The 12,406-nt window shown below is 42.6% G+C and overlaps 2 protein-coding genes across 3 annotated transcripts in view; one reads left to right on the forward strand and one right to left on the reverse strand.

Annotated features, from left to right (window-relative positions):
- The window catches only part of ASB3 (ankyrin repeat and SOCS box containing 3), a 192,842-nt gene that overhangs the window by 26,477 nt on the left and 153,959 nt on the right, over window positions 1-12,406 (forward strand). The window lies entirely within an intron of this gene.
- The window catches only part of ERLEC1 (endoplasmic reticulum lectin 1), a 39,520-nt gene continuing 33,335 nt past the window's right edge, over window positions 6,222-12,406 (reverse strand). For both annotated transcript variants that reach the window (XM_019021084.3, XM_063696189.1), the window contains one exon: window positions 6,222-6,783. In XM_019021084.3, the coding sequence (XP_018876629.1) occupies window positions 6,742-6,783 (42 nt within the window). In that variant the 3' untranslated portion in view covers window positions 6,222-6,741. The remainder of the gene's footprint in view (window positions 6,784-12,406) is intronic.

Raw genomic sequence — 12,406 nt, forward strand, 5'->3', positions numbered from 1 at the left:
TGTGTTGCCCAGGCTGGACTTGAACTTTCAGGCTCAAGTAATTCTCCCACCTCGGCCTCCCAAAATGCTGGGATTACAGGCGTGAGCCCTTGCTCCTGGCTTGGATTGTTTTCTTAATTTCTTTTTGGAATAATTTGTTAGTGTATAGAAATGCCATTGGTTTTTCTATGTTGGATTTTGTGTCCTGTAACTTTACTGAATTCATTTATTAGTTTTGAAAATTTTTGATGGAGTCTTTAGCATTTTCCATATAAGATCATGTTCTCTGCAAACAGACAATTTAACTTCTTATTTTCCTATTTGCATCCCTTTTATTTCTTTCCCTTGCCTAATTTCTCTGGCTAGGACTTTCAGTACTATTTCAACCAGAAGTTTTTATAGATATTTGTATCAGTTAGCTGTGGCTAAGTTGTGCTGTGGTAATAAGCAATTTCAAACCAATTTCAGTGGCTTGCCACAACAAAAATTTCTTTCTTACATATAGACTATGAATTGACTGTGACTCTGCCCCATTCTGGGATCCACACTGAAGACATAGTTTTCTGTGCCATGCCAATCTAGGGCAGAAGGAAAAAGTAGTGGCTCTTACAGACTTATGGTCAAAAGTGGCACATATCAATCCACTCGCATTTCATTGAACAAAGCAAGTCAAATGGCCAAGCATGATTTCAGTGTGTGGGAAATAGAAATCTTCTCATAGTGTGGACACTGAAAGAATACAGCAATGGATTGGAATGTATAATTCTTTTTTTTTTTTTTGAGACAGTCTTGCTCTGTCACCCAGGCTAGAGTGCAGTGGCGTGATCTCGGCTCACTGCAACCTCCACCTCCTGGGTTCAAGTGATTCTCCTCTCTCAGCCTCCTGAGTAGCTGGGATTACAGGCATGCGCCACCACGCCTGGCTAATTTTTGTATTTTTAGTAGAGATGGGGTTTCACTATGTTGGCCAGGCTGGTCTCAAACTCCTGACCTCAGGTGATCCACCGGCCTTGGCCTCCCAAAGTGCTGGGATTACAGGCTTGAGCCACTGCACCCGGCCTGGAATCTATAATTCTTCCACAGGGTAGAGCAGAAACTATTTGGAACAATAATACAATTTACTGCAGTATGATCTCATCGTTCTGTTCTAAGTATTCTCTAATTTGCATCATATTTTTTTTCCATTGGATCCATAAATTATTTAGAAGTGATTCTCTTAATTTCTGAAAGAGTATCTTTCACTTATTGATTTCCAAGGTAATGAGATTATGGCCAGACAGGGAGATCTATATGATTCCAATCCTTGAAAATTACTTGAGATTTGCTTTATGCTTCAGTATATGGACAGTTTGTGCAAGTGATCTGAGTGTGCTTGAGAAAAACATGCTATTTTCTAATTATTGGCTAAAATGTTCTCTCTATGTCATGTAGTTCAATCCTATTGATTGTGTAATTCTTTTTTGGAGGGTTGAGGGATGGTAGCAAAGAAGCTATTGGTTTTGTGCCCCACCCACTGATTGTATAATTCAAATATATATTATTACTGATATATTTTTTGTCTCATTGATAAGCTGTCAATTCCTGAGAGAGAGAGAGAGAGCAGCAAAAGTGCTTATGTGTAGAAAGTAGTCTACTTGCATGCAGTGTGCAAAGCCTTATGTAGAAGAGTCTACAGAGAGAGGAGAGAACCTCAATGAACTGCTGGATTGTTAAAGCAGAGATCTGTTAGGGAGTATCTAAGGCAGCATTGTTTAAAATTTTTAAGCAAGGAAGATTGTTGGTCAGACGCAGTTACTCACACCTGTAATCGCAACACTTTGGGAGGCCAACGTGGGAGGATGGCTTGAGCCCAGGAGTTCGAGACTAGTCTGGGCAATATGGTAAGACCCTGTCTCTCCAGAGAAAAAAAAAAAAAAGAAGCCAAGTATGGTGGTGCACACCTGTGGACCCAGCTACTTGGGAGGCTGAGGTGGGAAGATGGCTTGAGCCCAGACGGCTGAGGCTGCAGTGAGCTGTGATTGTACCAGTGCACTCCAGTGTGTGTGATAGAGCTAGACCCTGCCGCAAAAAGAAAAAAAAAACAAGATTGTTGTTACTTAAAATTTATTCCTGAACTTTATTACTGTATAAACGTGCATGTGTACACTGTTGTAATCAGAACGTACATATATTACATTCTCTTCTGTTGAAATCACATCATCTAACTTTTGAAGAGCAGATTCATTTTATGAATACAATTCTAATTACTCCCCAACCTCTGTGTGTTCAAGGAAAGTAATGTGGATGGAGACTCCATCAAGGCAACCTAGCAAATTAGAAACGGAGCTGCGGCTGAGCACAGTGGCTCACACTTATAATTCCAGCTCTTTGAGAGGCCAAGGCTGGAGAATCACTTGAGCCTGGGCAACATAGTGAGACCCCATCTCTAAAAAAAATTATAAAATAAAAAGAAACAGGGCCAGGTGCCATGGCTCACACCTGTAATACCAGCATTTCAGAGGCTGAGGAGGGCGGATCACCTGAGGTCAGGAGTTGGAGACCAGCCTGGTCAACATGGCAAAACCCTGTCTCTACTAAAAGCCCCTGCTTTCAAGGCCACCCTTGTCATTCACAGATCAGTGGCAACATAGAAAGTAATATGGATGAAGGCTGTAATAGGATCTTTCAATCTCTCAGACAGACACACACTTTTTCTCCTATATTCACTAAAGGCAGTTTTTTTTTCCGTTAGTGCAAGATGACCATGGTTCTCTTAAGAGAAACTTGTCTCATTGTTCTCCTACCGCAGTTGAGGACAAAATCCAAGTCAATGAAGACATTAAGGCCTTGGCCGGGTGCGGTGGCTCACGCCTGTAATCCCAGCATTTTGGGAGGCCCAGGCAGGTGGATCACCTGAGGTCAGGAGTTAAGAGACCAGCCTGGCCAACATGGTGAAACCCCATCTGTACTAAAAATACAAAAATCAGCCGGTGTGGTGGTGTGCCTGTAATTCCAGCTACTCAGGAGGCTGAGGCAGGAGAATCACTTGAACGTGGGAGGTGCGGGTTGCAGTGAGCCAAGATCGCACCACTGCCCTCCAGCCTGGGCAACAGGGCAAGACTCTGTCTCGAAAACAACAACAAAAAACAAACAAAAAAGACATTAAGGCCCTGTGGAATGGTGAGAGGAGTGGCAGGCAAGCTCCTGGGAAAAGACTTGCCTTTGTCAGGGGTCCAGGCTTTAGAGAGGTCAGGCCTAGACTTAGTTTGGAACCATGGGCAAAGCAGCCAAGCTCCAGCACTGGGAAGACTCTTGTTCTCCCACATGCACCAGTCCAGCTGCACCGGCCCAAATGCGGTGAAGGGCAGGGGAGGCAAAGTCACTTCCAGGAATAGCAGACAGTGACCACTTGAAGCTGGATGGGGTAATCTCGAGGGGGTAGAGAAGGGAAAGGTGGAACAGAAAGATTGAAAAATAGCTTTTCATTCACTCCTGCATCCCTAGAGAAAGAGCTGTAAATTGAGAAGCAGGTGCTGGCAGTAATTACGATAATATTCAGCCTTCTGCTTTCAACTTTGTTTAAATGCTAATGACACTCACTTTTCTATTTCCAGTCCTGATCTTTCCCTTCACTCCATGCTGGTCTATCAAGTTCCCTATTTAACATTTCCACTTGTGTGTCTAATAAGCATCCCGAAATGTAACATGTGCAAAACAACCCTTGACTCAACTCTGTTCTCTACCACACGAATTCCTCCTACCGTTTTATCATCTCAGTAAACAGCACTGCAGTAACCCAGCTGCACAGCTCAGTTTGGCGTCCTTGACTCTTTTCTTTCTCTTGCACACCATATCCAACCTATTGACAAATCCTGAATTATTTTAAAAATAGACTCTAAATCCAACAATTTCTCACCTCTTCTGTCCCCACCTCACTAGCCCATGTCCCCATCATCTTTTACCTGGAAAATTAAACCAACCTCATCGTTTTCCCGCTTCCAGTCCTTCTCTCCTACAGTCTCTTTCCCCTGTAATAGTGATCCTTTTAAGGTAAATCCTATATGTCACTCTCCTGCTTATAGACTTCCAGTAGCTTTCTATCCCACTTAGAACAAAATCTGAAGTCCTTGCCATGGCCTGTGTAGCCGGAATGAACTGGTCCCTGGTTTCCTCTCTGTCTCTGTTTACTTTCATTCATACCCTGCCCAATGTGCCCAGGCTGCAGAGACTTTCCGGCTGTTTTTCACATGCCCCATTTTTGTCCCCATGTCAGAGAATTCCCCCAGAAATATTTCCATCTGGAATGGTCTTCCCCGGTGGCCTTTCCTGGTCCCCATACTCAGTGCCACTTTCCATTCCACCTCTGCCTATCTATCCCTCTACCTTACATGACTTCCTTCATAGTTCTGATCACTTCCTAATATTATTGTATTAGTCTGCTCAGGTGGGCGTAACACAGTAATACCACACACTGTGTGGCTTAAACAACAGAAATCAATTTTGTCATGGTTCCGTAAGTTGGAATTCCAAGGTGCTGTCAGGTTTGGTTTCTGGTGAGGGACTCTCTGGCTTTTAGATGGCCACCTTCTTTCTGTGTCCTTACATGGCAGAGAGGAAGAGAGGAAGCCAGCTCTTTGGTGTCTTTTCTTATAAAGGGCACAAATCCCATCATAAGGGCCTCACTCTTATGACCTCATTTAACCTTGATTACTTCCTGGAAGGACTCTATCTTCAAATATAGTCACGGTTGCATTTAGGGCTTCACTGTATGAATTTGGAGGGGGACACAGTTCAGTCTACAAGTTACATTTTACTGTTTACTGGCTGTCTCCCCACTAGAATACAGCTCGAATGGAGCAAAGACTGTCTGTTTTGTTTAGCACCATACCCCTAGTACCTACCAGTCCTTGTCCCTTGTTGGCTTTCTGTGAATAATTGTTGAATAAATGGATCAATAAATGAATGGATGGATGAAGTGATCCATGGAAGTGATGTCAACCGAAATCAGTATCTGGCTGGCTTATAATTTCCTCATGTTTATTTTTTGTATGACTCTATTTTCCCAGGATGATTTTTAGCAGGACTTTAATGAAAGGGGATCTGGGTCCTGACTTAGGACTGCAAGGCCCTCTTCCTGACTGTTTACTCAGTTAAGGGAACCATCATCCAGCTCAGAAGGCATCTTTTCCCAGGGACAACCCTGGCTGCCCAGGAGCTGCCAGACAACCTGCATTCATTATCATTGGAATTCCTTGGCTCATTATACTGCCTGAAGTCATTGAAGGCTAAATAAAACTCTTCAGCAACCACAAAAGAATTTAGGGAAAAAAGGGACAACTGGTTCTTGCAAAGAGAGGAGAGGGGGTACCAATTATTTTAAGGCATAGGACAATTTGAATAAAGGTGGATATTGAGGGAAATGTTACTTTCCACAAGAGATAATTTAATAGACAATCGCTTTAGGTCTAATGCCTTTGAGATTATTTTTATTTTTATTTTTTGAGACAGAATCTCAGTCTGTTGCCTAGGCTGGAATTCAGTGGCATGATCCCAGTTCACTGCAGCCTCGACCTCTGGGGCTCAAGCAAACCTTCTGGCTCAGCCTCCCAAGTAGCTGGGACCACAGATGTGTACCACCACCTCTGGCTGATTTTTGTATTTTTTTGTAGAGATGGAGTTTTGCCATGTTGCTCAGACTGGTCTCGAACTCCTGAGCTCAAGTCATCTGTCCACCTTGGCCTCCCAAAGTGCTGGGATTACAGGCAGGAGCCACTGCATCTGGCTGCCTTTGCAATTAATTTTACCAAGGAAAAATATCACTTAGTTGCATATAGACAAATTAGTGAATTTTCCTTCTTCTCTTCACAATAAACACATTTTGTTTTCATACTTACAGTTGGCTGATGCCAAGTTAAGTTCAGTTTGTTTCTCTGAGTTCTGTTTATGTGAAGGTTTGCCCTTTTGACATCTTCCTGATCTTTCAGCGGGCTTGTAGCATGCTAATGAGTGGGAGATCTCTCAATGGACTCTCAGTGTGGGAATCTGAATTTTCATGCAGAGCCTGATGTTTTGCAAAATGTTGCTTGTTCAGGTGCCAGATAGACCTTACAAAGCTAAGCAGTTCACAAAGAGTGCTTTATGCCTGTCTTCTGAGGCCAATGTACTAGGACAAGTTTCATAACCTGTGTAAATGCCTGAGTTATGTCACATTAGCAAGGGCTTGTGAAAGCTTGTTGATCATTTGTTTGGCTTTAGCAACAATGTTTGTCAAAGAAATTTTAAAACTAGTTTTATTAATATTACTTGAAAGAGAAGACAGAATTACACTTTGCGAAGAGGTCATGAAAATAGCCACTTTTTATGGAAGAGTTCAGAGTGCCTCAGAATTGGAATGCTTTCAGTTCATGGAGGGGGGTGGATATGCCACAGAGGAGGGAGACACAGACACTGTACTCACATCGTTAGTTTGGAGAAGCAACATATGAGACTGTGAGCAATCAGTGCAAGGCAGCAAAAAATTGATTACATGATGCCATGTGGAATCCAAGAGAAAAGGAACACAGATGAAACGAAACAATAAAAATGCTCCTTTTTCTTTCCCAACTATTGTAAAACTGAAGAACATATTTTTTTTTCCCCTCAAAGCACCAAACACTGAAAAATAAGGAGTGTTGAGAGTGAACAGAGGGATTAGTTTAAAAAAAAAAAAGTAATAGGGAAAATTGGAGTAGTTGAGAAAGATTTTATAAGGTGTGGGTTAAGAGAAGATGAGGGTCCATTCATTTATTCAGCAAACGTTTGTTGAGGGTCACTTTTATTCATAGTCTGAGGAGAAACAAAAATAAAATGCATTCTTTACTCCAAAACAGAAAGCCATACATAAAAGATGAAGGAATTCTCATTCTGTCATTTAAATGATAAACATGATCTGGATCTAGATAATTGGCATTGTGCTTGCATTGTTTACCATCACCAAAAGACTATCAAAGAAGAGAGGGTTTGGCATGTAACCTAGCCAGAATTCCCAAGGTGACATTTTAATCTTACTAATGAATTATTCGCCAGATTTTTGAATTGTGTTAGCATAATAAAAATAACATATGGGAAAAATGAGTGTCATATGTTGCCAGGACAAAATTAATCGCTGTACTCATTTTACAGAGAATTTTGCTGAGCCCTTCTATGTGTTCTCTCAGGTGGGAGATGACAGTAGAGAATGGTGCATGAGGCAGAAGACATTTCTGTGAAGCAAAAGCAGTATGGCACTCATTTGTATTTGATCTTAGCCAAAAGGCCAAGAAGCAATATGGCATACATTTATAAACATAGACTCTGAATTGGTTCAAATGCTGACTCAGCCACATGGAGTAGTTAGTTCAACTTTTTTTTTTTGAGACAGTCTTGCTCTGTCACCCAGGCTGGAGTGCAGTGGCACGATCTTGGCTCACTGCAATTTCCGCCTCCCGGGTTCAAGCGATTCTCCTGCCTCAGCCTCCTGAACAGCTGGGACTATAGGCACCCGCCACCATGCCTGGCTAATTTTTGTATTTTTAGTAGAGACGGGGTTTCACCATGTTGGCCAGGATGGTCTGGATCTCTTGACCTCCTGATCCGCCTGCCTCTGCCTCCCAAAGTGCTGGGATTACAGGCGTGAGCCAATGCGCCCGGCCTCAACTTTTTTTTTTTTTAGAGACAGGGTCTCACTCTGTCACCTAGGCTGGAGTGCAGTGGCACAATCCTGGCTCACTGAAGCCTCTAACTCCTGGGTTTAAGCAATCCTGTAGCCTCAGGCTCCAGAGGAACTGCCACCACAGGTGCGCACCACCACACCCAGCTAATTTTGTAATCTTTGTAGAGATGGGGTCTTGCTATGTTGGCCAGGCTGGTTTTGAACTCCTGCGCTCAAGCAATCCTCCTGCATGAGCCTCCTAAAATGCTAGGATTACAGGCGGAGCCACCACAGCCGGCCACACTGCTGGACTTTTAAGTGAATTTATTTTTTAATATATATTTATAAAATAAAAGTTATGTTTGTACTTGAGGAAAATATATAGGAAGCTATGTTGTATTTTTTCTTAAATTCAAGGCAAAGCACAATTCTTTCTATCAAAAGGTCCTAGAAGGCTGGGCACCTGCAATCCTACCACTTTGGGAGGCTGAGGCAGGAGGATTGCTTGAGGCCAGGAGTTCAAAACTAACCTGACCAACATAGCAAGACCCCCTCTCTATAAAAAACATTTAAAAAGTATCTATTTCAAGGATACTAGCAAAAAGGTGAAACGACATGCAAAGATTATTATTTAGTGTGGCATTGTCTGTAGTGGCAAAGGATTGAAAAAAATTAAGATAGATTTGAAACACATAATGTAGTATGTGATTAGATGTGAGATCTTTAGCACTATTTTAGTTTTACAAACATCTTTGGTAATTGAGTTGGTTACTGTTTCCAAAAGTCCTGCTTGATTTACTTGCTTTTAGTGAACATTTTTTGTTTCAAATGTAAAAAATACTAAAATGCTTAAAAATTTACAAATAGCGGCCGGACGCGGTGGCTCATGCCTGTAATCCTAGCACTTTGGGAGGCAGGGGTGGGCAGATCACGTGAGGTCAGGAGTTTGAGACCGGCCTGACTAACATAACAAAACCCGTCTCTACTAAAAATACAAAATTAGCCTGGCGTGGTGGCGCATGCCTGTAATCCCAGCTACTCCAGAGGCTGAGGCAGGAGAATCACTTGAACCCGGGAGGCAGAGGTTGCGGCAAGCCGAGATCGGGCCATTGCACTCCAGCCTGGGCAAAAAGAGCAAAACTCCGTCTCAAAAAAAAAAAAAAAAAAAAAAAAATTACAAATAGTTGTGGATGCAAGATACTTCAAGCTCTGTATTTTATTTGTTAATAATTTTGCTTTTCTTTCCACTTTAATTTTGAGACTGTCAGGCTTGCCTTTATTTTCTCCATGTATTAAAAAGTGGAATTCTAGTAGTCTTCAAACTGTAGGCTCTAATGGCTGCTAACCAGGAAAACATGCCATTCTTCCCCATAACTGTAAAAAAGACATTACTGTGTTATTTCTTTTTCTTTTTCTTTTTTTTTTGAGATGGAGTTTCGCTCTTGTTGCCCAGGCTGGAGTGCAATGGCCCGATCTCGGCTTGCCGCAACCTCTGCCTCCCGGGTTCAAGTGATTCTCCTGCCTCAGCCTCCCAAGTAGCTGGGACTACAGGCGTGCGCCACCATGCCTGGCTAATTTTTGTATTTTTAGTAGAGACGGGGTTTCACTATGTTGGCCAGGCAGGTCTCGAACTCCTAACCTCAAGTGATCGGCTTGCCTTGGCCTCCCAAAGTGCTGGGATTACAGGCGTGAGCCACTGCGCCCGGACAAGATATGATCTTAAGGCTTACATTTAGATTAACAATTCCATTTTCTGAAAGGTAATTAATTTAGTCTATGATCCTGTAACAGGATAAAAGTGAAAAATAAAGAAGGGTATCCCCATCATCTCCTCCAAACGTGTAACACCGACTCTTAGGATGCTTTATGACATAAGACTTTCTGATTTATGAATTATTGTGTGTACCACATATTATATATTAGTGAGGCTTAACATCTTTCACAGATGAAAAATAGAATTTCTAATATGTTCTTCCTAAAACCCAATACATCATCTTGCCTGCTTGCTGAAACCACGTTTGAGACTATCAGCATATGAGATAAAACATGCTCTTGAGTGTGCAGTGGGTTCCTTACCTCCCCTGCTAAACAAGTGAGAAAAAGAGAGCCAGCATGGTGATGCCCATCTTGAGTTCCCAAGAGGCTGCAGCTGGAGGATGGCTTGAGCCCACGAGTTCTGGGCCTTAGTGTGCTATGGCAATGGGGAGCCAGGGACCACCAGATTGTTCAAGAAGGGTGAATCAGCCCAGGTCAGAAAGGAAGCAGGTCAACAAAAACAACAACAACAAAAAAAAAAAAAAGAAAGAAAAAAAGAAAAAGAAATGGATTTTCTTCTAAGCCATGCCACCATGGCAAGCACTGGTAATAAAATCGCCCAACACTAGGAAGAGTTTGAAATCATTCTAGGAGGCCAGCGTGGTGGTGCATGCCGGCAGTCCCAACTACTTGGGAAGCTGAGGGTGGAAGATTGCTTGAGCACAGGAGTTTGAGGCTGCAGTGAGCTGGGATTGCACCACTGCACTCCAGCGTGTGCAAAAGAGTGAGACACTGCCTCTAAAAAATAAAATCATTCCAGGGCAGCTGATATGTATTTTCATTTGAAGCTCTGATTGCAAAACCTAATTATTCAAAATTTACTCTTAACTTTATTTTCTTGTTTAGCTTAAGTCCTTTAATGCTAGATCTTTGGTGCTGCTGGGTCAATAATTTGGTCTGATTATGTACTAGGTTTAGGTACATAAACCTTATGTACTTAAGTATTGTCAGAAACCAGGTTAGGTCTTTGGGTAGCAGACTGATTGAAAAGCATAGTTCATAGGGGATAGTACACAAAACATAACTATTCAATTTTGAGAAAGTTTGTTGCCAGTGTCCCTTTAATCAAGGATTATAAACTAGGGGCCAGTGCAGTGGCTCGCCCCTGTAATCCCAGCACTTTGGGAGGCAAAGGCAGGAGGATCGCTTGAGCTCAAAAGTTCGAGAGCAGCCTGGGCAACGTAGGGAGACCTTGTCTCTACAAAAATTTAAAAATTAGCCAAGTGTGGTGGTGCATGCCTGTAGTCCCACCTACTCAGGAGGCAGAGGCAGGAGGATCCCTTGAGGCCAAGAGGTCGAGGCTGCAGTGAGCCATGACCGTGCCACTGCATTCCGGCCTGGGCAACAGAGTGAGACCGTCTCTCAAATAAGTAAATAAACAAACAAACAAACTAGGGCTGGGCTACAAGCCCCACTTAGTAGCCTCTCAAAGAAAAGAGGTAAAAATTTAAAAAGCAGAAAAAAAAAAAAACAACACAAAACCCCAACAAAAGTTTCCATGTCACAACCTTCTTGTAAAGATGAACTACTAATTATTTCCCTGAAACCCTCACCTGGAGACAGGAGGGCTAGTAGTTAGTGAAGTCCCCATCAGCAATTCTCAATCACTGGAGAATTTATTTAACAAAGAGAATCACTTGCTACGTTTATTTAAAATACAGATTCTTAGGCCCTGTCTTAAGAACCTGGTTGGCCGGGAGCAGTGGCTCATGCCTGTAATCCCAGCACTTTGGGAGGCCGAGGTGGGCGGATCACAAGGTCAGGAGTTCGAGACCAGCCTGACCAACATGGTGAAACCCTGTCTCTACTAAAAATACAAAAATTAGCTGGACGTGGCGGCACATGCTTTAATCCCAGCTACTCAGGAGCCTGAAGCAAGAAAATTGTTTGAATCCGGGAAGCGGAGGTTGCAGTGAGCTGAGATCGCACCACTGTACTCCAGCCTGGGTGACAAAGTGAGACTCCATCTCAAAAAAAAAAGAATCCGGTTTAGGTATGGGATAGCACCGGCTTTAATAGAGACGAGATAGACTTCTCAAAATGCATTGCCATATTATAGCTGAGCCATTTCCCTTCCCTGTTAGCAATTCAGCCTGCTTATACAGAATGATTGTATCACAGAGTTAGCAGCAAGTAAGCTGGAGAGCAAATGACACTTCAAAGACTACTGATAGGGGACTCAAGATTTAAAACAGATATGGAGATACCTGGACTAGCCCCTACCCTCAAAGAAGTTTGATCTATGTTAGTCGAGACAGAGAACTATTTTTTTGTTGAGACTGGGTCTTGCCACGTCGCCGAGTCTGGAATGCAGTGGCTATTCACAGGTGCCATAGTGCACTACAGCCTTAAACTCCTGGGCTCAAGCCATCTTCCAGCGTCAGCCTGAGTAGCTAGGTGTGTACTCAACTAGAAGGCTGACTCGTTCTTATAAAATCTTTTTTATTTTGAAATAATGAATTCTGTTTTTAACAATCTTCCCTAGTAAACTATTCTAGTACAGTTTTTAAAAGATAATTTGTCCCCCTCTTCTAAGAGAGAGTTTGTTCTAAATATTATCAGCGTATCTTCTGGCACTGACCTAATTTTTAACTCCCTCCCCTATCACCTATACTAAATATGAGGGTAATTATGTTATTTTAACTCATTGATATAATAAATATGATTCTGTAATTCATTAAAGAAATGAATTTTGGCCTGGTGTGATGGCTCATGCCTGTAATCCCAGCACTTATGGGAGGCCAAGGAAAGCAGATTACTTGAGGTCAGGGGTTTGAGACCAGCCTGGCCAACATGGCGAAACTCCATCTATACAAAAATACAAAAACTAGCCGGGCATGGTGGCATACGCCTGTAATCCCAGCTACTCAGGAGGCCGAGACAAGAGAATCGCTTGAACCCAGGAGGCAGAGGTTGTGGTGAGCTGAGATTGCACCACTGCACCCCAGCCTGGTTGTCAGAGTG

The sequence above is a fragment of the Gorilla gorilla genome, chromosome 12, assembly GCF_029281585.2.
Source record: "Gorilla gorilla gorilla isolate KB3781 chromosome 12, NHGRI_mGorGor1-v2.1_pri, whole genome shotgun sequence".
NCBI classification, from domain to species: domain Eukaryota; kingdom Metazoa; phylum Chordata; class Mammalia; order Primates; family Hominidae; genus Gorilla; species Gorilla gorilla.